Source organism: Scyliorhinus torazame, chromosome 13 (genome assembly GCF_047496885.1).
Source record: "Scyliorhinus torazame isolate Kashiwa2021f chromosome 13, sScyTor2.1, whole genome shotgun sequence".
NCBI classification, from domain to species: domain Eukaryota; kingdom Metazoa; phylum Chordata; class Chondrichthyes; order Carcharhiniformes; family Scyliorhinidae; genus Scyliorhinus; species Scyliorhinus torazame.
In genome coordinates, this window is record NC_092719.1 from 147,612,476 (window position 1) to 147,636,405 (window position 23,930).

At 50.9% G+C, this 23,930-nt stretch overlaps 1 protein-coding gene across 19 annotated transcripts in view; it reads left to right on the top strand.

Annotated features, from left to right (window-relative positions):
* Positions 1 to 23,930, top strand: part of foxp1b (forkhead box P1b) — a 739,458-nt gene that overhangs the window by 707,682 nt on the left and 7,846 nt on the right. For all 19 annotated transcript variants that reach the window (XM_072472250.1, XM_072472248.1, XM_072472262.1 and 16 more), the window contains one exon: positions 15,493 to 15,659. In XM_072472250.1, coding sequence (XP_072328351.1) covers positions 15,493 to 15,659 — 167 coding nt within the window. The remainder of the gene's footprint in view (positions 1 to 15,492; positions 15,660 to 23,930) is intronic.

Here is a 23,930-nt window from a genome sequence, read left to right on the forward strand (position 1 = left end):
TAACAATACTAAAACTTTATCTCCACTGGCAAAATTACAAACTTTTGCTTTCTTGTCCGCTACCTGTTTCAGCCCATTTTGTGCAACTTTTAAATGTTATCCAACCAATTCCCCTGCTCTATTTAATCGTTCACTAAGATTTGATACGTAATCCAATTATGTAAGTTCCGACTGCTCACTCACCAATTTTTCCTTAATCAATTTAAGTGGTCCTCTTACCTCATGACCAAAAATTAGTTCAAAAGGATTGAATTTGCTTGACTCATTAGGTGCATCCCTAATTGCAAACAGAATGAATGGAATTCCTTTAACCCAATCCTCTGGATAATCGTGACAATAAGCCCTCAACATTGTCTTTAATGTCTGATGTCACCTTTCTAACGCTCCCTGCAATTCTGGATGGTACGCAGTTGATTTAAATTGTTTTATTCCTGAGCTATCCATAACTTCTTTGAATAATCTTGAGGTAAAATTTTATCCTTGATCCGATTGTATTTCTGTGGGTAGTCCATATCTAATAAAGAATTCAAGTAACTCCTCCACAATCTTTTTAGCTGTAATAGTACATACTGGAATGGCCTCTCAAAACCTAGTAGACACATCCATTATAGTCAAAACATATTGATCGCCACTTTTCGTTTTAGGAAGAGGTCCTACGCAATCAATTAATACCCTTGGAAAAGGTTCCTCAAATGCTGGAATGGGTATTAAGGGCGCTGGTTTTATCACTGCTTGAGGTTTCTGTATCACTTGACATGTGTGACATGATCGACATAATTTAATTACATCTTATGTAGTCCAGGCCAATAAAAATGTTTCTGGATTTTAGCTTGAGTTTTACTTACTCCCAAATGACCTCCCACTGGTACCTCATGTGCTACTCGCAACATCTCCTTTCTATACCCTACCGGCAATATGACTTGATGAACTTCTGCCCACTTTTCATCCGGCTGGATATGTAAAGGTCTCCATTTTCTCCTCAAGACATCATTTATACGGTAATAACATTCTGGTATACACACAGATTCCTCTTCCGTGTATGCTTTCTGATACATCTGTTTTATTTCTATATCTTTCTGTTGTGACTCCGCCAATTTTCCTGACCTAAAAATATCCGCCTCATCCTCCACCTGTTCTTGTTCTTTTCCAACCATCTGATCAAAAATCATTTCTGATAATTGAACTTCAACTTTATCTTCACTCTTTGATTTCTCTTCTTGTCTTAACCTGTGACTCTGTGACCTTTTTACTACACAATCTGGAAAAATCCCAGGATATTCATCCTTCAACACTTCAGTTGTTTGAATTTCCACTGGCTTATCAACCACAGTAGGCATCATTCCCACCTGCAATCCAGCTATATCATTACCCAAGATAACTGTATTCCTGGACAAGATAGTTTCTCTATTACTCCTACTACCTCTTCACCACTCTTCACTGGACTTTCCAATCTTACCTTATATAATGGAACACTACTCTTCTCATCCTGAATTCCACAGCCGGATTGCAATTTATGGGTGCCAGATGTGCTCGGGTCAGATAAATGATCCACCGTTTACATCAGAAGAGTTTCAAATATTTATTTGTAAGTATAGGACTCAATGCACTCTAATACCATCTAATCATCCAGCATCGAATGGCGCTGCAGAAAGAAGTGTACATATTGGGAAGAGGTCTTTGCAAAACTTTTTGCTGGATGAGAAGCTAAACAGCAACTTCCATCCTTCTCTTCAACACAGGCTAGACATTTTTCAGTTCTCTTACAGAATAGCCTCACAATCCATATCTCACCTTATGAAATAGTGTTTCACACACTCCTTGGACAAGGTTAGTTTGTTTAAGCACTGTCAATAGCCAAGTAACAGAAAAGTAAGACAAAGTCAAGGCAAATCATGATACATGAGGCGAGGGTTCAGTCATTGTCAGAGGTCATGGTGAAAAACCAATGAGGTGATGAGGAGAAGTATGTGATTGGAGTTGTTGTGAAGCACTAGGTGCATTCACATATCTAGTCTAGATTGGAGAGAGACTCCTTCAGTGCATAAACAGCCCTTAAGTGGTCAGTAGTTGGCCACTTAAGAGCCTCAATTGGGGAAAGGGTGGCAGGCCAGCCTAGGCCTTACCTGTCACAACATAAAGGTGCCAAGAGGTTGGGGTGGCTGGGGGCCTGGTGGGAAGACCATCTGATAAAATTATGGCCGCCCCTGCTTACGAACCTGCCAGTGGGGAACATAAAGTTCAATCCATGGTCTCAGGTGAAGTGCAGATGCTGTCGGAATGTAGATGAAACATGTTAATCAATGTGCTCAGAGCAGGAACCCCCAAACAGCAATGACGATTGGTTTAAGTGGAGTTGATTGAGAGATTAATGGTAATAATAATAATCACTTATTGTCATAAATAGGCTTCAATGAAGTTACTGTGAAAAGCCCCTAGTCACCACATTCCGGCGCCTGTTCGGGAAGGCCGGTACGGGAATTGAACCTTACGCCTTCAGTAATGCCAGTGGTGCTGCGTGTTGGTTATGGGTGGTACAAGCTAAAAATAGCCAATACTAGTGCTATTTGAAACAATGCACATATGCAATTAGACAGAATGTGGGAATACTTTAGGAGACATCTTTGAATGCTCTGAGCCACATGTGAAGAAGGTAATTTTGGCACCAAGTAGTTGACCTCTAACTTCTGCATGGGGATGCTGTAGGGGTTGTGTGTGGCCGGGGAGGGGGATGTAATGGAGAGCAGCTGTACTTTTGTTTGGACTTTCAGCAAGCTCAGGAAGTTACTGGTTACTGCAGATGATGGAAATCACCTGCTCACTCCAGAAGTGTCAGCCTTCACTCAATGGTAGGACTCTTGATCTTTGAAACCAAATGTTATCATCTCATGTGATCCTCTGGAGCAATCAACACATAATCTAGGTTGAGCTGGGGAACGTGTAGGAGTAGGGTTCATTAGTCTTGTGCAGTAATTCATGACTCAAGGACTTTAATTTTTATATGTGATGGACATTGGACAGGAAATTCTCATGAAGCAAGGTTGTGAACAATGCAACAAATGACCACTGTCTGTAGGCTATATTACAGGAAGCTCCCAGACCCATCCAGACAACAGGAGCATTGTTTTAGCATTGCAGCCATCACTCAATGATGATGAAATATGGATATTGGAGAGGTGCCTTGAACTAGGTGTGAAGGGGATAGCTTTACCATCAAGCAGCCAACCTGTGATTTTTGTGCTTGGTCGAAGTAGGAGTGGCGGGTGTGAGGGAGATTGTGGACCAGGTGAAATATAGACCCGGCACAGGAGGAAGACTATGATAACTGCGAAGAAGGCAGACGCACATCTGTATGGTTTGCTGAATATTAAGGGAATGAAAACCTTCATGATACTTGATGGTTGCTGGTTCATTAGCCTTGATGTTGCACGGCTGCAATCAATAACGCTCCACACTTATGGAAAATCTGCAATATGCACTGCACCCAGAACCCTTTCCTGTTGGTGCTGAATGTTCTTGGAATAAGTTCTGAGTTGGATGGATTTTCCAAATAGGATGTTTGTCATATGCTTGATGTAAGCATAAGCTGAAAACTGACTATTACTAATGTCCCCTGCCACAGACTGTAAGAACTTGTGTCCAAAAGATTGAGTTTGAGAACTGCTATTACTTCTGGTGCCATAATAAGTATGGTGGCAACTGTGAAAATGGGTTTTCAGCCTTTGAGGCAGCACATTTCTATAACTGCCTAGGGAAAAGCGGCATTCCTGCACAATACTCCTTAGAAAGCTTGTGTAGACGACTCTGGGACTATAGACCCAAAGGAGTCTGACCACAGAAATCTTCTCAATGGCCTCATAGAATATAATCCCACAGAATACCTACAATGCAGAAGGAGGCCATTCGGCCCATCAAGTCTGCACTGACCCTCCGAAAGGGCACCCTACCTAAGCCCACTCCCCTGCCCTATCCCTGTAACCCCATAACCATACCTTAACTTTGGACACTAAGGGGCAATTTAGCATGGCCAATCCATCTAACCTGCACATCTTCGGACTGTGGAAGGAAACCGCAGCAACCGGAGAAAACCCACGCAGTCGCGGGGAGAAAGTGCAAAGTTTACACAGACAGCCATCCGAAACTGGACTCGAACCCGGGTCCCTGGCGCTGTGAGGCAGCAGTGCTAACCACCGTGCCACCCAGTGGGGTCATCTGTGGGGTCCTTGAAGATCCAATTTCTGCTCGATGAGTCCGTACACATTGTTGCTACAGGTGCTGTATGTGCTCTTTCTAAAGCTAGAATGGAGTGAGCAGATGATTCCCATCACCTACTCGCCTGTACCTTCCTGAGCTCGTTGATAGTTCAAACAAAAACATAGCTGTTTTCCATCCACCCTCGCCCAAACCTTTGGCCTGTTCCCAGAGGTTGTGGGTCGACTACCTGGCACCAAGATCACGTCCTTCACACGTGACCAATACGGTAAAAGATGTCTACAAACATTTCCCCGCATCTGTCTAATTACCGAAGTGTGTTTCTAATAGCACTAGAAATGGCTGTTTTGGGCTTGTACCCAAGGCCAGGATTTAGGCCACAGTATAATCTGAACAGAAAACATATTGAACGTGTACGTTACATTCATTCAAATGTTGAATTAAATGTATTATTCTAATAGACCTTACAGATTTTTCATATCATTCATTAAGAGATCAGTTGTTTAAAAATAATGCTAATGTAACATGGACAGCCTTTAGGTGAAAGTAATAATGCCTAACAGCATAACTCATCGAAATAAAAGCTAATGCCCAGTGTTCACACACATAACTACATTGTTTGAGTTCTACTGCTGATGGTTGCTTGTTGCGATTTGACAGACCTCCTCTGGATGTATCGCAAGACCGCCTCACCATTTTGAGCACCTGCAGTTCCAGCACCTGAAAGCCTTAGAGTTAACCCCTAAGTGTGTCTCTTTTTGGTTCCTCTCTCAGGAAGCCCACAATAACCCATCTTATTCTTTGCCATGAGTCACCGATAATATGTGTAATAGTTTTTCCTGTTTAGGTATGCCACAGGATTTTTGTCAAGCATGTGAATTACTACATGCACATCCAGTAATGCCTTGCACCCTTGAAGAAGCTATGAATTGGAAAACTCAGTGTACCTCTTCTACTGCTTGTCTTAATTTCATTTCTGACATGTATACAGTTGAGTACTTTAAAATACAAGGTTTCAGTTGCATCCCGAGTAGAACAGAAAACTAGATGACAGGTATGATAGATGCTTGGAAAGGTCCCACAGCATAAAAATTGAGAAACATGGTCATCTTCACTGCAGCCAGTAGTACACTGCAAATAGTTCAGCATCCCTTTAGATCTCGATGCATTAATTGACAGACTTGAGCCACAGCCTCCCTGCTGAACCTTATCATGCCCTGGTATTTGACAGTTGTAGTAGTTGCCCAACCTATTTTATTTTGGGAATGTTTGCTACCTCTGCCTTCTTCACTGATAATAATCTTTAATAGTATCACAAGTAGGCTTACATTAACACTGCAATGAACTTACTGTGAAAATACTCACTAACTGTGTGGGTGCACAGAGATACCTGCAGATCTATCAATGGTTATTACACCCCAGAACATCCCAGTAAATTATGCGCTTCTTAAGTGTATGGCAATATGTTAAAATATTCCTATTTATTTAGCTATTGCCCACGAACATTGAGTTCTGAGCTTAATGGGTGGAATTTTCTTTCCCTCAGGTGGGAAAAGTGATGCACAGCATGCTGGTGCACACCCGGCTTTACTCACCAGATTGTCCAGCTCTTCAGAAAATAATCCTGGAGGTGTAACTCGTGTCTTCATGCTGGCAGGGCAGAGCCTATAAAAGATGGCAACTTTGTGTTGCTAGAAAGCCAGGGTTTTTTAAAAAGATTTTTAAAGAAGGAACCCACTTCCTCCATCATGCTCATGGAGAATCCCGCACACATGCACATGGACAGCCCTCCCCGGCTGAGACCCTCCTTCTCACATACACTGGCAACCCACTGCTCCCTCCACGGACCCAGGGAACCCCCTGTCCCCAAGCAGCTTCTCCGAATGGTCTCTGCTGGCACTGTACGAGCATGTCCCTCTTGCCCCTGGGGGGCTGTACTTACCTGTGCAGTCTCTTCACCTGGTGCACATTGCTCCAGACTTGTTCTAAAGGTCGCCAACCACACGTCACACTGGCGAGGGAGGAAATCCCAATGTGGTGGGGGGACAATATCCCATAATTATATATTAATGCATTTAAATATGGTTTTGACCTTCCTGGGCAGGAATCTCATTACGTCAATAGCAGGAGAATGGGACAATTGCACCGCGAGATCTCATCAGTGAGATTTTCGTTTTTTCACTCGTGGGAATTTTTGCCCATGTTGCCATTTATGCTTGAAGCAAACGCAGGTGCAAAATCCCAGTCAATATTTGTCTGTCCATTGTCAGGTGGATGTACCTTTAAGAAATGGGTGTTTATCAAATAGCTGCAGTGATGTCAGTGTGTGGGTGGAGCTGGGCTGTCTGTCTTTCACTTATTTTTGAGCTGGCAGCTGCAGTGTGTTTAGTTTCATTTTCAGAGGTGGAGAGCTGCATTCAAAGCAAGCAGCTGTATAATGATCTCGCTCTCTGCAAGCTAAAGAATGTCTCCAGATCATTGATGAGTTCAAAGTAATACCTGTTTCTGTAGAGCATTTAAACCTGCTGTCTTTATTTTAAAAAGGATTCAACTTATGGATGTTGTTTGGGAAGATAGTAAGGGTTACCTATAGAATATTGTATTGGGAAAGTATCAGTGTTTGTGGTTGATAAGATGTTTACTGTGTGTTTATAAAATACTAACTGGATTCATAGAATAAACATTATTTTGTTTTAAACGTACTTTAGCTCTCTGTTGCATCACACCTGTAAAGTGGGCCCTTGTGCTCCCCATAAACAAAATCTATTAAAAGTTGTGGGTCAGGTGAACTCCATGATATACTTTGGGGTTCTCTAAACCCTGGCCCATAATACCATTCCATTTCAGCCCTTCTTAGTAATCCTTTGAATTCTTAAAAAACGTCTGAACAAGTACAGTGCTGTTTTCTTTTTGTTTTACTGAGCATTAATTTTCTTCAAAGCATTTTTAGAAGGGACATATCCACAACACTGCTAAATGGCGACGCTGGCAGTGATTTTCCAGGATCATTCACCGCAGGCTCAAATCCTGTAGTTGTCGGGAATTCTGTGAGAGGGCTATGAACAGGGTTTGCGAAGGGGAGATCTCAGAATGAGATCTTCCCTGCCAGCAATATAGTGTGCATGAACCTGATTACCATCATTTGAATGTTCAACACCGATTTAATGCCAAATCTTCCAGGAATGTCATATATTCCCACCTGCCGGCTTGATGTGATACTGGCAGGAATTAGTACCGTGTGTCTCCAAAAATGGAGACCAGGTGTGATGAGCACGCCAGGGGTTCGGAGGCCATTGTAGATCTTGGATGGTCAGAGACACGGCAGGGTGGCACTGCCATGGAGCGGTGCCTGAAAGGGAGTGGAGTCTATAGGGGGGTCATTGGGATGGCGCCGATGCTGGCAGTCAATGATGGAAATGGACTCCCGATGTCCATTGAGGGGCGTCTTTAAGAACTCCGCCCCAATCTCTGCGAAGCCGGGCTTGCTGGCATGCTTAGGCCCCAACACGCACAAAGATGGTGCAAAACACGCCCCCTTCTAAAAAGTGTCAAAGCGTGGGAAAATTTCGACCAAAAACCGACCTCTGTCTCTAGGGAGAAACTCATTGGTTTTCAGTCAGAATCTGACGCCTTGGCATTCTTTTTATCAAAACATTTTATTGGAGGCATTTTCAAATATATACATAACAAAAAAAAAACAACTGCGGCAACAACAAACGACTGAAATTACTTTACAACCCCCCCCCCCCCAACCCGGCTCCTGCCCCCTCCCCTTTTTTTCAACTTTCAACCCAAACTGAGCAGAAAAAAGAAACCTCCCCCCACTGCTGAAGACCCAGGCACAGGACGGCACGGTAGCATAGTGGTTAGCACTGCTGCTTCACAGCGCCAGGATCCCAATTTCGATTCCCGGCTTGGGTCACTGTCTGTGCAGAGTCTGCATGTTCTCCCCGTGTCTGCGTGGGTTTCCTCCGGGTGCTTCAGTGTCCTCCCACGTGTCCCAAAGACATGCAGGTCAGGTAATTTGGACATTCTGTATTCTCCCCCTGTGTACCCGAACAGGTGCCGGAATGTGGCGACTAGGGGATTTTCACAGTAATTTCATTGCAGTGTTAATGGAAGCTTACTCGTGACAATAAAGATTATTATTATTATACTCCTTGAAGAAGCTGATGAACAGCTTCCACCTCGAGGTGAACCCCTCCTCTGCACCCCTACTGGCGAACTTGATTTTCTCTAAGTGCAGGAACTCTGCCAAATCACTCACCCACACCCCTATGCTTGGCGACTCCAAGTACTACCAGCACAAGAAAATCTGTCTCCGGTTATTAGGGTGGCAAAGACCAATACATCGGCATTTTTCCTCACCTGTACTCCCGGATCCTCCGACACTCCAAATATTGCCACCTCTGGACTCGGACCTACCGTTATCCCCAAAATCTTTGACATCATATCTGCAAATCCCATCTAAAACTCTCTCAACTTCAGACACGCCTAAAACATATGGACATGATTCACTGGCCTCCCTGCACACTACCCACACCTGTCCTCCACCGTGAAAAGAACCGATTCCTCTGGGACACTGCCATGTGGGCCCTGTGCACCACATTAAACTAGATGAGACCTCGACTTGCACACAATGAGGACACTTTAACCCTCTGCAAAGCTTCTCTCCACACTCCAGATTCTCCTCCCACTTATGCCTAACCTCCTCCACTGAGGCTTTCTCTCCGCATATATAGCCAAGACCCTACTCTCCTATTTCCTCCTCAGACAGGAGTTTGTCCTGCAGCACCAGGGATGGCAGCGTCGGAAGCAAAGGCACCACCTTCCTCATAAAGTCCCTAACCTGCAGTTACCGGAACCCATTCCCCTTCGGCAACTGATATGTCCCCTCCAGCTCCTCCAGGTCTGCCAACTTCCCTCCAACAAATAAACCCCTAAAGTATTCTATCCCCACCTGCCCAACCTGTACCACACATCCAAACCCACCGGGGCAAATCTATGATTGTCACAAATCAATACCCACAGGGACATGCCTTGCATTCTAAAATGCTGCCGACACTGGTTCCACACCCGCAATACTGCTATCACCACTGGGCTCATGGAGTACCTGGCCGTCGAGAACGGATGGGACGCCAGCAGTAGTGCTCTCAAACTGGTCCCTTTACGCGAGGCCGCTTCCATCCACCCCCACACCAACCGCTCCTCCACCACCCATTCCCTTACCATTACAATGTTTGCTGCCCAATAATAGTTTTGCAAGTTCGGCAATGCTAACCCCATCCCCCGTCGGTCCCTCTCCAAGAACACCCTCCTATCCCACAGAGCTTTACCCGCCCACACAAGCCGTAAAATCATCCCATTAACCTTCCTAAAAAAGGACTTGTGCACAAAGACTGGGAGGTTCCGAAACACAAACAAAAACTTTAGCAACACCATCATCTTTACCACTTGGACCCGACCAGCAAACTACAATGGCAGACCATCCCACCTCTTAAAGTCCACCTTCATTCCCTCCACCAACTTGTGCAGTTGAGCCCAGCTCTGCAGCACCTGTATCCCAAGGTAACGAAAACCCGTCCCGACCAACCAAAGCGGCAGCCCCCCAAAACTCCTCTCCTGTCCCGGGGCATTAATTGGGAATATCTCACTTTTCCCCATGTTGAGCTTATACCCCGAAAAGAGACCAAACTCCCGCAAAATCCCCATCATCCTGTCAAAGCTTCCGATTGGGTCCGAAATACACAGCAAGAGATCATCCGTATACAAAGAAACTCAGTGCTCCATCCCTCTACCCCAGCCTCCCACCCCCTCCACAACTTAATTCCCCTCCAACCCCTCGAGACCCTGAGCACCATTACCAAGGGCTCAATCACCAGGGTAAAAAAATAGTGGGGAGAGCGGACACCCCTGCCTCCTCTCCCGGTGCAATCTAAAGTACTCTAAGCTGACCCTGTTAGTCCGAATACTGGCTTTAGGTGTCTTATTATGCAACTGCCGAACCCAGTCCAGAAATCCCTGCCCAAACCGCCCCAGCATGTCGAATAAGTACGTCCACTCCAACCAATCAAAAGCTTTCTCCGCGTCCATCACCACAGCCACTTCCACATGTTGGCACTCCGAGGGCATCATGACGGTCAGTAACCTCTGGACATTCGTCGACAACTGCCGCCCCTTCACCAATCCTGGCTGGTCCTCACCTATCACCATGCCGCACAATCCTCTATCCACGTACCTTCACCAACAGCTTCGCATCTACATTCAACAGTGAAATTGGGCGGTACTAACCACACTGCTCCGGAACCTTGTCTTTCTTTAAAATGAGTGATATCAAACACCCCATTCACCTCCTCTGGCCCTGTTACCATCGTACTCCCGCTATCTCTCACCATCCAATTTCCTTCGCTGCCGCCTACCTCCACAACTGATGCATACGCATCCTGCTGGGTTTCTCCCCATATTCATATATTGCCTCCCCCTGGCCCTGCTCAGTTGCCCACACTGCCTTTCCCGTGGACACAAGTCAAAACTCCATCTGGAGCTTTTGTCTGTCCTTCAACAGTGCTTCCTCAGGCGCCGTCGAGTACCTCCAGTCAACCCTCAGAATGGCCTCCACCATCCTCAACCTCTCAGCGCGCTCCACCGTCTCCTTGTGCACCCGGAGTGCACGTTTTCCTGTGTATGTGTGGGTTTCCTCCAGGTGCTCCAGTTTCCTCCCACAAGTTCCAAAAGACGTGCTGTTAGGTGAATTAGACATTATGAGTTCTCCCTCAGTGTACCTGAACAAGAGCCGTAGTGTGGCGACTGGGAGATTTTCATAGTAACTTCATTGCAGTGTTAATATAAACCTTCTTGTGACACGAATAAAGATTATTATTGAGATAAACTTCCCCCTTACCAACACCATCAGTGCTCCCCACAACGTAGAGGCAGAAACCTCCATCTTATTCTGCTCCACATATTTCCAGATAGCCACCCCTATCTTTTTGCAAACCTCCTTATCCGCCAATAACCCCACATCCAAACTCCACTTTGTCACCCGCAAATCCACCCAATGCCCAAGATGTTTGGCGAAATCTCCCCTTAACCAACTGCGCCACACCAACTCCGCCCACGTCAGCATTTCCCTCAAACCCCACCCCATAAAAAAACCAACCTATCCCCAACTTCACAACCTCCACAGATTGTGCCCCCCCCCCACTGCACTCCATTTAACTAACCCAACTGCTGGCATGGTGGCCCCCACTTAACGCTACCCTCCCACTCCTCTCCACCTCATCCGCAATTCCCCCAAAACAGTTGAACAAACTTACCCAATTCACACCCACACATAGTAAATGTAACAATCTGCCCGGCATACACACCCCCATTCCCCATACTGGCATCTCCAACATTCAGTGACCTCACAAGCCTCCCAGTTCATGGTGTCCCATAAAATGACTTGCCTCCTCCAGCATATCAAAATAAAATTCCTGGTTCTGGAGCGTGACCCACAGAAGAACACGATATAACACTCTGAACTTCACTCCTTTCTTGTAGAGGGCCGCATTGACCCTGTTGAACCCAGTCCGCCCTTTGGCCAGCTCCACACGTTTTCCGCGCACCACATTTTCTTCGCAGGTTCATTCTCTCATCTCCTTCGCTACCGCCGAAGCTGCTTTGTCCAGAAAACGATGCAACTGCACCACCATTGCCCTCAGCTGTTCCCCCATCTTCGGCCTCTTCCTCAATGCCCTGTGCGCTCCAACCACAAAAGATGGGAGGAGGCTTGAGTGGATCATAAACACCAGCATGGACTTGTTGGGCCAAATGGCCTGTTTCTGTTCTGTCTATCCTGTGTTGTCATCATGGCTGTGGATTATGTAAAGGGGCTTGCAGGGTGTCATATCAGAGCAGAAATCTGTATTCCTTCAGATTTCTGGCAATGTTGAGATTGCAAACACCTCTCCCCATAGGACGTCTGGTGGTTGGAACAGTGACAGATGGATCTGGGAAGCTGTGAGATAATGCATTTGGGAAACAGTAAGAAGTCTTACAACACCAGGTTAAAGTCCAACAGGTTTGTTTCGATGTCACTAGCTTTCGGAGCGCTGCTCCTTCCTCAGGTGAATGAAGAGGTATGTTCCAGAAACATATATATAGACAGATTCAAAGATGCCAGACAATGCTTGGAATGCGAGCATTAGCAGGTGATTAAATCTTTACCCCCATCTCTGGATCTGTAAAGATTTAATCACCTGCTAATGCTCGCATTCCAAGCATTGTCTGGCATCTTTGAATTTGTCTATATATGTGTTTCTGGAACATACCTCTTCATTCACCTGAGGAAGGAGCAGCGCTCCGAAAGCTAGTGACATCGAAACAAACCTGTTAGACTTTAACCTGGTGTTGTAAGACTTCTTACTGTGCTCACCCCAGTCCAACGCTGGCATTTCCATATCATGGCATTTGGGAAAGGCTAACAAAGCAAGAGAAATATATAGAACATACAGTGCAGAAGGAGGCCATTCGGCACATCGAAGATGCACCGACCCACTTAAGCCCTCACCCTATCCCCGTAACCCAATAACCTCTCCTAACTTTCTTTGGTCACCAATGGCAATTTATCATGGCCAATCCACCTAACCTGCAAGTCTTTGGACTGTGGGAGGAAACCGTAGCACCCGGAGGAAACCCACGCAGACACGGGGAGAATGTGCAGACTCCGCACAGACAGTGACCCAGCGGGGAATCAAACCTGGGACCCTGGCGCTGTGAAGCCACAGTGCAAATCACTTGTGGTGCCCGAAATATAATGAATGGCAGGATACTGAGAAGCTGCAGAAGGATGGGAGGACATTGGAGCACATGGACATAAGATTCCTGAAAGTAGAAACGGTGGTCAAGAAGTAATTCTTGTCTTTATTAGCCAAGGCATAGAGAATATGAGCAGGGAGGTGATGCTGGAACTGTGTAAAACACTGGTTAGGCTGCAGCTGAAGTACTGGGTGCAGTTCTTTGGGAAAGATGTAATTATGCTAGAGAGGATACAGTGGGATTTACAAGGATGTTGCCTAGTCTGGAGAAATTTAGTTATGAGGAAAGATTGGATAGGCTAGGGTTGTTTTCTTCAGAACAGAGGAGGATGAGTGAAGATTTAATTGAAGTGAATATTATGAGAGGTCTAGTTAGAGTGAATAGTAAGACTCTGTTCCCCTTGGTTGAAGGGTCCACTACCAGGTGGCATGGATTTGTGGTAGGAAGCAGGAGGTTTAGAGGGTATTCGAGGGGAGATCTGAACTCACTGGTTGGAAAAGTGGGAGAGGCAGACACCCTCATCACATTTAAAATACATAAAATGCAATATTTAAGATTATGGGCGCACTTTAAATGGGAACAAAGTCCCATAGCAAGCGTCTTTAGCCATGTGGTTCACGATGCTCGCAGCTTTTAAATGTCCCTCAGGTTAGTTAGGAGGCCTCAGCAGGGAAAGCGCAGCCAAGGCCGCACATAGCCCTGTTTTCTGCACTGCGGAGCTCGGCTCGCTGGAACTCTTCAGTGTAGCGAGAGGGCGTCCAGATCTCTGGAGCCCTTGACGTGACTGCCGACCGACTGCCAGTATGCCAGCCTGGCAGTGCCAGGGTACCACCCTGCCCAAAGGGCATGTACCTGGGGACCTCTGAACCCCTGGAAGTGCGTTCCATCTGGTCCCGTTTGTGGAGACCAGTACTGAACGGCGCTCACCTGAGATCTCCGAGACGAAGGGGATGGATCCCAACACCTATGGAAACTGCATATTACAGTGAGACTAGCTGCCTCGTTCTAATATGATTTGCCAAAAAGTGATCCCGCCCACAATGGGAGGGATTTACATCACAACGTCTCACGAGATCACATCTCATGGCGCGCTGCTTTTTGGGTGCAGTTTGATCACGCTCTTAGAACTTGAAATGGCACAAGCTACAAGGATGTGGATGAGGGCTGAAAGAGGCATTAGGCTGGATGATTGCATGTCAGTCGGCACCCAGTGGGCTGGACCGTCTTCTGTGCAGTCATCTCACAGGTTGTTCTTTGCTAAAGTTCAGGCTGGAGAATTGCTCCCTTGGTGGATATTCCCTCCTGCTAAAAGCCCTTGTCTCCATTCATCTTTTCCTTTCTCGCAGCTTGTCTTGCTCTGGGTGGCTTCTGCTCATTCTTCCAGTCATGCTAAATTCCAAGGGGAATGGTTACTAGTGCAGCAATGTATGGGAACAACTGGTTTGTGCAAAAGCCTTCAAGACAGTTCCTGCCAGACCACGCCCTGTAAACCTTTGCAACTTTAAGCAAATGTATAAAATATCAAGCACTTGTATAACTGAAGAAACAGCTAAATGAAATCAGCCAGTAACTAATCTGTAAGTAGTTGGTGATCCCATTATATTGTGCAGTTGTGTATCACTTCAACTGCTGAACACATGTTGAGCTGTGCAAGGTTAAAGGCATGGGAGGAGTGTTGGCTGGAGAGTTGACTTGCAAAGTGACACCAATGGCTCCAAATAACCGTTAACACACCGATTGATCTCATGAACCTGCCTATGTGCATACTCCCAGTTGATATTCGCTATGTGTCCGAGCTAACGTCCTCATCAATAAGGCATCAAGCGCGATTCACCCCACATGTATGTGCACACAATGCAGTCACCATTTTGAAACCGTAAGGAGAGTCGTGACACTGAGAAAACACTTGGAAATGATCCTAATTTCTCACCCAGTGCAATTTGTCCAACCATCACTAATGTTGTAAATTAGTTCCAAAATGTCCCTTGATTTGGGGAGAACTTATTGGCTGTGTGTTTTATATTAATTAATGGGATGTGAACAGTGCTGGCAAGAGCAGCATTTGCTGCCCATCCTTAATTGCTCTAGAGAAGATGGTGGCGAGCCATTGGTATAGCTGCATCCACCGTGCTATTAGGAAGGGAATTCCAAGATTGATTCAGCTACAGTGAAGGAACAATGATATATATCCAAATCAGCAAGGTATGTGGCTCGGACTGGTACCTGCAGATTGCTGTCAAAATACAAACTCTACAGCTTCAAGATGAACAAGTAACAGTCTCTGAAGGTACAACGCATTTGTAAGATTTATTTCCATACTATTATAATGTTAATCCATTTAGTTCAAATGCATTGAATGAAAACATTTAGCAGGTCATCCTAAGGAGTCTTAATTGTTCAGAAAATTAACCCAAAAGTGTCAGAGAATGTATCACCTTCAGCTGAATCAATTTTTAAAGCTCATCTTCATTGTGTGTTTCATAGGCTTCAATGGCTGAGAATAACATACCTCTATACACTACTGCTTCCATGGGACATCCCACTGTAGCCTCCATGGTGGGTGCTATTCATGAGGAGCTAAATGGTGCAGTGGAGCATTCAAATAGCAATGAGAGTGACAGCAGTCCAGGGCGTTCACCCCTGCAAACAATGTGAGTACTGTAGCGTTGCTTTCTTTCACGTTTCCTCTTTAATGGAATTTCTTTTTCAATAATCTTGTCCAGGATGGTCAGGAATTTGGTATGCCTTGGCTTTGCTACCAGGAACTGATAAACTATTTGTTTGAAACCATGGGCGGGATTCTCCGACCCCCGCTGGGTCGGAGAATTGCTGGGGGGTGGCGTAAGTCCCGCCCCCGCCGCACGCCGAATTCTCCAAAGGGTGAAAAGTCGGCGGGGTGATGGGTCACGTCGGCGTAAATCAAAACACCTTTTTAACGGCGTCAACCAGTGCTGATGGTTGACGCCGTCCAGCGTGGAGGTCGGTCACGGCCTGAGGGGTGGCCGCAGGAGAGGTGATGGCGTGGCTGCAGTCTGTGTGTGTGGGGGAGAGGTGTGTGCGCGGCGGGGGGTGGGGTGGGGTGGGCTTCGGGGGAGTGCCGGGGAAAGGGGGGGTGAGTGCCAGGGACGGGGGGATGAGTGCTGGGTACGGGGGGATGAGAGGCGGGTACGGGGGGGGGGGATGAGTGCCGGGTACGGGGGGGGGGGGAGGTGGGGGCCTTGTACGGTGCGAGTGAGTGCCGGGGATGGGGGGGGGATGAGTGCCGGGGACGGGGGGGATGAGTGCCGGGGACGGGGGGGGTGAGTGCCGGGGACGGGGGGGTTAGTGCCGGGTACGGGGGGGGATGAGTGCCGGGTACGGGGGGGTGAGTGCCGGGGACGGGGGGGTGAGTGCCGGGGACGGGGGGGGATGAGTGCCGGGGACGGGGGGGGATGAGTGCCGGGGACGGGGGGGGATGAGTGCCGGGGACGGGGGGGGATGAGTGCCGGGGACGGGGGGGATGAGTGCCGGGGACGGGGGGGTGAGTGCCGGGGACGGGGGGTTAGTGCCGGGTACAGGGGGATGAGTGCCGGGTACGGGGGGGGTGAGTGCCGGGTACGGGGGGGTGAGGGACGGGGCGGATGAGTGCCGGGGGGGGGGGTGAGTGCCGGGTACGGGGGGGGTGAGTGCCGGGTACAGGGGGGGGGTGAGTGCCGGGTACGGGGGGGTTGAGTGCCGGGTACGGGGGGGGGTGAGTGCCGGGTACGGGGGGTTGAGTGCCGGGTACGGGGGGGGTGAGTGCCGGGTACGGGGGGGGGGTGAGTGCCGGGTACGGGGGGGGTGAGTGTCGGGTACGGGGGGGATGAGTGCCGGGTACGGGGGGCGGTGAGTGCCGTGTACAGGGGGGTGAGTGCCGGGTACTTGGGGATGAATGCCAGGTACAGGGGGATGAGTGCCTTGGAGGGGGGAATGGGTGCCGGGTACGGGAGTGGTGAGTGCCGGGTACGGGGGGGGGGGGTGAGTACCGGGTACGGGGGGGGTGAGTGCCGGGTATGGGGGGATGAGTGCCAGGGACAGGGGGAGTGACGGCAAGGGAGCTTGTCCGCCTGGCCAGGTGCCATCCTCCAACAGCAGCGCATGCCACTTGGCTGGTGGGAGGGGGGGTACGGGCAACGATGACATGTCGTCGTTTCTCTCCTCCCCCCCCCCCCCCCCCCCCTCCCCGCAGCCATGGCGGCTGCCGCTATTCTCCATGTTGCCCTGGAGGAGGAGGAGGAGCATGCCAGAGAGGCGGCACAGGCTGCCGCAGAGGAGCATGCCGCAGAGGGGCAGGCGGCGGCCACCCAGGCTGGAGGGACACCCGCCCGACAGGAGGAGGAGCAGGGGGAGCACGTAGTGGAGGAGAAACACGTGGCGCCACGGCAACGGAGGCACCCAAGGAGGCAACGTGTGTACCGGCCCCGGCTGTCGTACCAGGACCTCACGGACTGAGAATGCAGGACGAGACTCCGGATGAGCAGGGAAACTGTGGCGCACACCTGCCACCTGCTAGCACACCTGGCACCGCGTGGCACTGGGGGGGGGGGGGGGGCGAACACCCTCTCCCCGTGTCTGTCAAGGTTACGGTGTGGAGATGCCGGCGTTGGACTGGGGTGAACACAGTAAGAAATTTTACAACACCAGGTTAAAGTCCAACAGGTTTGTTTCGATGTCACTAGCTTTCGGAGTGTTGCTCCTTCCTCAGGTGAATGAAGAGGTATGTTACAGAAACACATATATAGACAAATTCAAAGATGCCAAACAATGTTTGGAATGCGACCATTAGCAGGTGATTAAATCTTTACAGATACAGAGATGGGGTAACCCCAGGTTAAAGAGGTGTGAATTGCATCAAGCCAGGACATAGGTTACGGTGCCAAGGTTACGGTGGCCTTGAACATTTATGCCACGGGGTCATTCCAGACGCCAGGTGGGAACCTGTCCAGCATCTCGCAGACATCGGTGCACCGGTGCATCCGGGCAATGACAGACGCTCTATATGCCCTGGCGCACCGCTACATCCGCTTCCCTGTGGACCGGGCCAGCCAGGATGCCCGGGCCATGGGCCCATGGTCCAGGGCGCGATCGATGGGATGCACGTCGCCGTGCGGCCAGCTGCAGATAACAGGGCCGTGTTCACCAATAGGAAGGGGACCTATTCCATGAACATCCAGGTGGTCTGCGATCACCGCATGATTATCCTGCACGTCTGCAACCGGTGCCCGGGAAGTGTACATGACGCACGCGTGTTGTCCCGGTCTTACATCCCCGGCATGTACAAGGGACGCCACCCCCGGCTGAGGGGCTGGTTGCTGGGCGACAGGGTCGTTGCGGTCGTGGCTGATGACGCCTATACGGAGGCCACAGAATGACGCGGAGAACAGTTACAATGATGCCCATGCAGTGACGAGGGTTGTGATAGAGAGGTGCTTTGGCGTGCTCAAAATGAGTTTCAGGTCCCTGTACCTCTCTGGGGGCGCCCTCCAGTATCCATCAGATAGGGTCGGCCGCATCATTGTGGTGTGCTGCGTCCTGCACAACATAGCCCAGCAGAGGGGCGATGTTCCGCAGGCAGAGGAGGGCAGAGTGGAGGAGCAGCAGGAAGAGGCGCAGTCCTCCCCAGATGAGGGGGATGGGAGCATTGGTCATGGCAGACGGGCTAGACATGGGCGGGTGGCTGTCCACCGTTACCGGCTGGGCCAGCGGGCACGGGACAGGCTGATAGCTGCCCGCTTCACTGACTAGAGGACATGGGAATCGGCGAGTATGGCCACATACCGCACACCATGGCAATACCCAAACACCCTCACCACTGCTCACCCATACACCCCCTCACCCCCCCCCCCCCCCACCACACCCACCCCACCCGCATGCACACCACCCCTCCATTGCAGATCCACCTGCGGCATGACGGCCGGGCTCTCACGGAAGCGTGTCTATTGCAGGCCATGGAGGATGATGACAACCTGCTCTGCGATGAGCTCCTGGCTTCACATCGTTGGACAATGTCTGACCCATGGCCACAGTACCACCATCCACCCGGACCATCCCTGCATGCGGCTGTGACACTGCAGCGCACGGGCTCACCCTCTGCCCGGGGGGATGGTGAGGGCGGCCCAGGGGGAAGGGGGCAGACTCACCTGAGGCCGACGTAAGACCACCCCTCACACACACACTGGCGCTCAACGTACATGACACCCCTGCACGCTTCGGACAGAGCACAAAGGCAGCTTCTGTAGGTGTTAAAGTGATTTTAATAACAAACAGTGCATACACGTGCCCTAGCCCCTAAAACTCATCTGTGCCCTGCACCCGTGCCAACTTACTCAGTGTCTAATTGTTTGGCCTTACGGGCCCTTTGACTGCGCCTAGGTGGTTCCCCAGGCGGTACAGCAGAACTGGAGGTGGACTCCTGCGAGTCCTGCCTTCTGACTCGGGATCCCTTTGGTGGCCGTTTCCTGGGGCGGCCTGGCTTACATGGGCCAGGCTGCAGCCCGGGCGACTGGGATGGCGAGCTGTCAGCCTGTCCTGCCCATTGCTCACCCGATGCACCTGGGACGAAAGGGGGAGGGGGGGGAGGGTGGCGGAGGTGCTGCAGTGTTCCTGGACCTCCCCTACAGGGGGACCTGGGACGGACCACACCACCTCCTCCTCCCTCGGGGTGCCCAATGGCCCCCAGGCCTCTACATGGGTCGGGGGTGCGAATGGACCGGCCATCCAACGCCCCTCCGACACCTGGCGCTGCCAGTCCTGGAGGCCCGTGCTGGTTTCGACAAGCGTCTGCAGGTTTGCAGCCATGGAGCTCAGGGAGTTGGCCATTCCTGTCTGTGACTGTGCGACGCCGGCTGGCACATGGGCAATGGCGCCGATGCCCTCAGCGATGGCCTGCTGCGACTGGACCATGGCCTGCAGGGATTGGGCCATTGCCTGCTGAGACTGGGCCATGGCCTGCTGAGACAGGGCCACGGTGTTGAGCGCCTCTGCCATCTGCCGCTGGTGCTGGCTCATGGCCACCTGTGAGAGGGCAGCCATGTCCTGGGCCACAGATGCCGCCTGCACGGAAAGCCCCAGGCCTCGCATACTGCTCCCCGTGTCTGACACCGTCGCACCCATTGCCTCCACCGCGGACACCACCCGTGCGGTATCGGCCTGGGTGTCACGCATGACCGACACCACTCCCAGCTCCTGCAAGCCGGCTGTCACCCTCTTCGCTCGTCCCAGGTTCGGTGGTTGCATCGGATCTATGTGTGGGTGTGGTAACTCCAGGAACCCGGGATCCATCTGGGTGGCAGATGTTCGCTTGGGCTGGGCTCCCCTCCGACCGCCCGGCCCCTCTGCTGCTCCTACCTCCACCTGCTGTACCGGGACGGCTGTGTTGTGCGCACCAGTGAGTGTACCAGACGCCTCATCATTAAAGTGCCCAACCTAGGTGAGTGCGATGGTGGAGGGTGTTGGAGACAGCAGTGGTGTTGTGTCGTGTGCATCGTCCGACTCTGAGTCCGTGGTACTTTGGGGTGGCGGTTCGTCTCCACCCATCCACTCTGTGTCACTGTCCTGTATTTTGGTTTCCTGGGTAGGGGTCTCCTGGGTAGGGGTGTCCTGGGTAGTGGAGTCATGAGTAGGGCTGTCCTGGGGAGGGCTGTCCTGGGTAGTGGTTTAGTGGCTCGGCTGTGACGGGGGCCTGTGGCTGCCCCCCTCGTCGCTGGGTGGCACACGCCTGCGTCGCCACACCCGCACGAGACGGGGGCGTCATCTCCATATTGCTCCGGGTCTCTCCATCTCCCGTGGTCGCCCTGGGGCATCCTGCGGGCGCCGTGTGCCAGAGGGTCCGGATCTCTCCGTATCCCGTGGTCGCCCTGGGGCATCCTGCGGGCGGTCGGCATCTGCGGGGATGGATGCCTCGACGTTTGCTCCTGCGATACACAATGAAGCATGCATGGTTAGACACGCAGGCGGTGATCAGGTGATATGGGGGAGGGGGGATATGGGGGAGGGGGGATATGGGGGAGGGGGGATATGGAAGAGGGGGAATAGGGGGGATATGGGGAGGGGGGATATGGGGGAGGGGGATATGGAAGAGGGGGAATAGGGGGGATATGGGGAGGGGGATATGTGGGAGGAGGGATATGGGGGAGGGGGGATATGGAAGAGGGGGGATATGGGGGAGAGGGGATATGGGGACGGGCTGTTGGTGGCTCACTTGATGGTGGGCCCCCTACCTCTGCATCAGCAACCTCCTGGTCCTCAGGTCCGCCAGCCAGTTTCAGGGCCCTTTCCTCATGTACGGTGAGTGGCCTCTCATCAGCTGGGCCCCCTCCAATCCTCTCATGCTCCCTATTGTGTGTGCGCTTCTCCTGTGGGGGCAGGTGGGTGGCAGGGGTAAAAGGCAACAGTGTTAGACAGGTATATGAGTGCACGCCATCGGTTGCGCGTATAGTGCAGAGGTTAGGGTTAGGGTTGGTTTCACCTGGGGGTGTGCCACCCATCGGGCAGGGAGGGGAGGGGGGGGACTCACCTGGCTGCCCCGACGAGGTCGTTCACCTTCTTGTGGCACTGGGTGCCTGTCCGTGGTGACAGAGCCACAGCGCTGATGGCCTCTGGCACCCTCCTCCACAGACGCCGGCTGAGGCGTGGGGTGACCCTGTGGCCGTGTCCGGGGTACAGGGACTCCCTCTTCTCCTCCACTGCGTTCCAGAGCGCCTCGATGTCGCGGCCCTGGAACCTCGGGGCTGCGCGGCGGGCGGCCATCTTGTTGGGTCTTCCGGGGTGGGGGGGGCGCGTCCTTTGAGCCGTCATGCCCTGCGGCGTCACCGTCCATGTCGGGTGACACCATCTTGAATGGCATCACGCCGCTGCTAGCCCATTCGAGTCGGAGAATTTGTGTTGTTTAGGGGGGCCTGCGCCGGAGTGATCCGCGCCGTTTTTGGCGCCGTGTCCCGGACATCGCGCCAGTTTTCGGAGAATCCCGCCCCATGTTCTCCCAATGTTCACATACTACCACGTATCCATTTTTGTACAACCTCAAGATTTTAAATGTTCAAACCTTCATTACTACTCTTCAGAAGTTTGTCGACATTTGTGCAAAGTGGACACCCTGGGCGAAATTCTCCCGAAACGGCGCGATGTCCGCCGACTGGCGCCCAAAACGGCGCCAATCAGACGGGCATCGCGCCGCCCCAAAGGTGCGGAATGCTCCGCATCTTTGGGGGCCGAGCCCCAACATTGAGGGGAATTTCCGCCCCGCCAGCTGGCGGAAACGGCCTTTGTTGCCCCGCCAGCTGGTGCGGAAATGACATCCCCGGGCAGCGCATGCGCGGGAACGTCAGCGGCCACTGACAGTTTCCCACGCATGCGCAGTGGAGGGAGTCTCCACCATGGCGGAGGCTGAAGGGAAAGAGTGCCCCCACGGCACAGGCCCGCCCGCGGATCGGCGGGCCCCGATCGCGGGCCAGGCCACCGTGGGGACACTCCCCGGGGCGGCGCGGGGGGGCTCCGGGGTCCTGGGGGGGGGGGCGCGAGGCGATCTGGCCCCGGGGGGTGCCCCCACAGTGGCCTGGCCCGCGATCGGGGCCCACCGATCCACAGGCTGGCCTGTGCCGTGGGGGCACTCTTTTCCTTCCGCCTTCGCCACGGTCTCCACCATGGCGGAGGCGGAAGAGACTCCCTCTACAGCGCATGCGCGGGGATGCCGTGAGCAGCCGCTAACGCTCCCGTGCATGCGCCGCCCGGCAATGTCATTTGCGCGCCAGCTGGCGGGGCACTTCCACCAGCTGGCAGGGCGGAAATCAGTCCGGCGCGGGCCTAGCCCCTCAAGGTTAGAGCTCGGCCCCCCCAAGATGCGGAGGATTCCGCACCTTTTGGGCGGCACGATGCCCGACTGATTTGCGCCATTTTTGGCGCCGATTGGCGGACATCGCGCTGATACCGGAGAATTTCGCCCAAGATGTTTGTTTTCAGTTTTCTTCCATTGTCTGTTGAAAGTGCTGAATGCCCGAGAACACTGCCTCAGCAACTTCACCCAAGTAACTGGTTCCATTTGTGGATCTGGATGGAGAGGGCATTATTGTCCAGCCTAATCATGTTCTCACCTGGTATGCATGCACACACACACACACACACACACACACATACACTTTTCAGCAGAGGTCGCAAAGTAGAAACTAGGATTGGGAATCATGGTTTAATTTTGTTCTGTATGCAGAGGTACTGAGATCAATGTTAACACGACAAAGGCTGCCGTGGTTTGAACATTGAATTGAGCACCCGATCAATATGGACCTGTGCTATACTAGACAGTTGAAGAATTTAAACTGCATTTATTGCTAAAGGTCACTCACTAAACTCTGTCAACCAATAGTGGTAAATCCAAATTAAATAAAATAGAAGATGCACCCTCAGAAAATTAAATGGCAGGTGCTCAAGCGCTTACCAGAATTATTTTTGCCCAAGGTGTGAGCTTAGTGTTTGCCATTTTATTTACACAAAGGATAAAACAAAATACTCCTTTTTAATTACTTAAAAAATATGCATCTCTATTGACTAATTTATTTTTCATCTTCATTATTATTTCAGATTACGTGTACGCCATTACTCAGGATCCTCATATCTTGTTCTATTAAGTCCAGAGTGTAATGTTCTTTTAAAAAAACAAAGCACTCTCCTAGATTTTCTCTCACCAGGGATACCACAATCATTTTTTAGCATTATTTTTGGCAGGTCTCTTTCATATAGATTTTTTGTATAATATATTGTTTTAAGTCTGCAGGACCCTTCGAACAGAAGGCAATTATTTTGTCAACTTGATCCCCATCATGGCTGACTGTATCTGTCTTTGAAACATCGCATGTCCATTCACTGTTCTCAGCCAGTTGAGCAAATTTTATTTTTCCGACAGGGGGCTGATC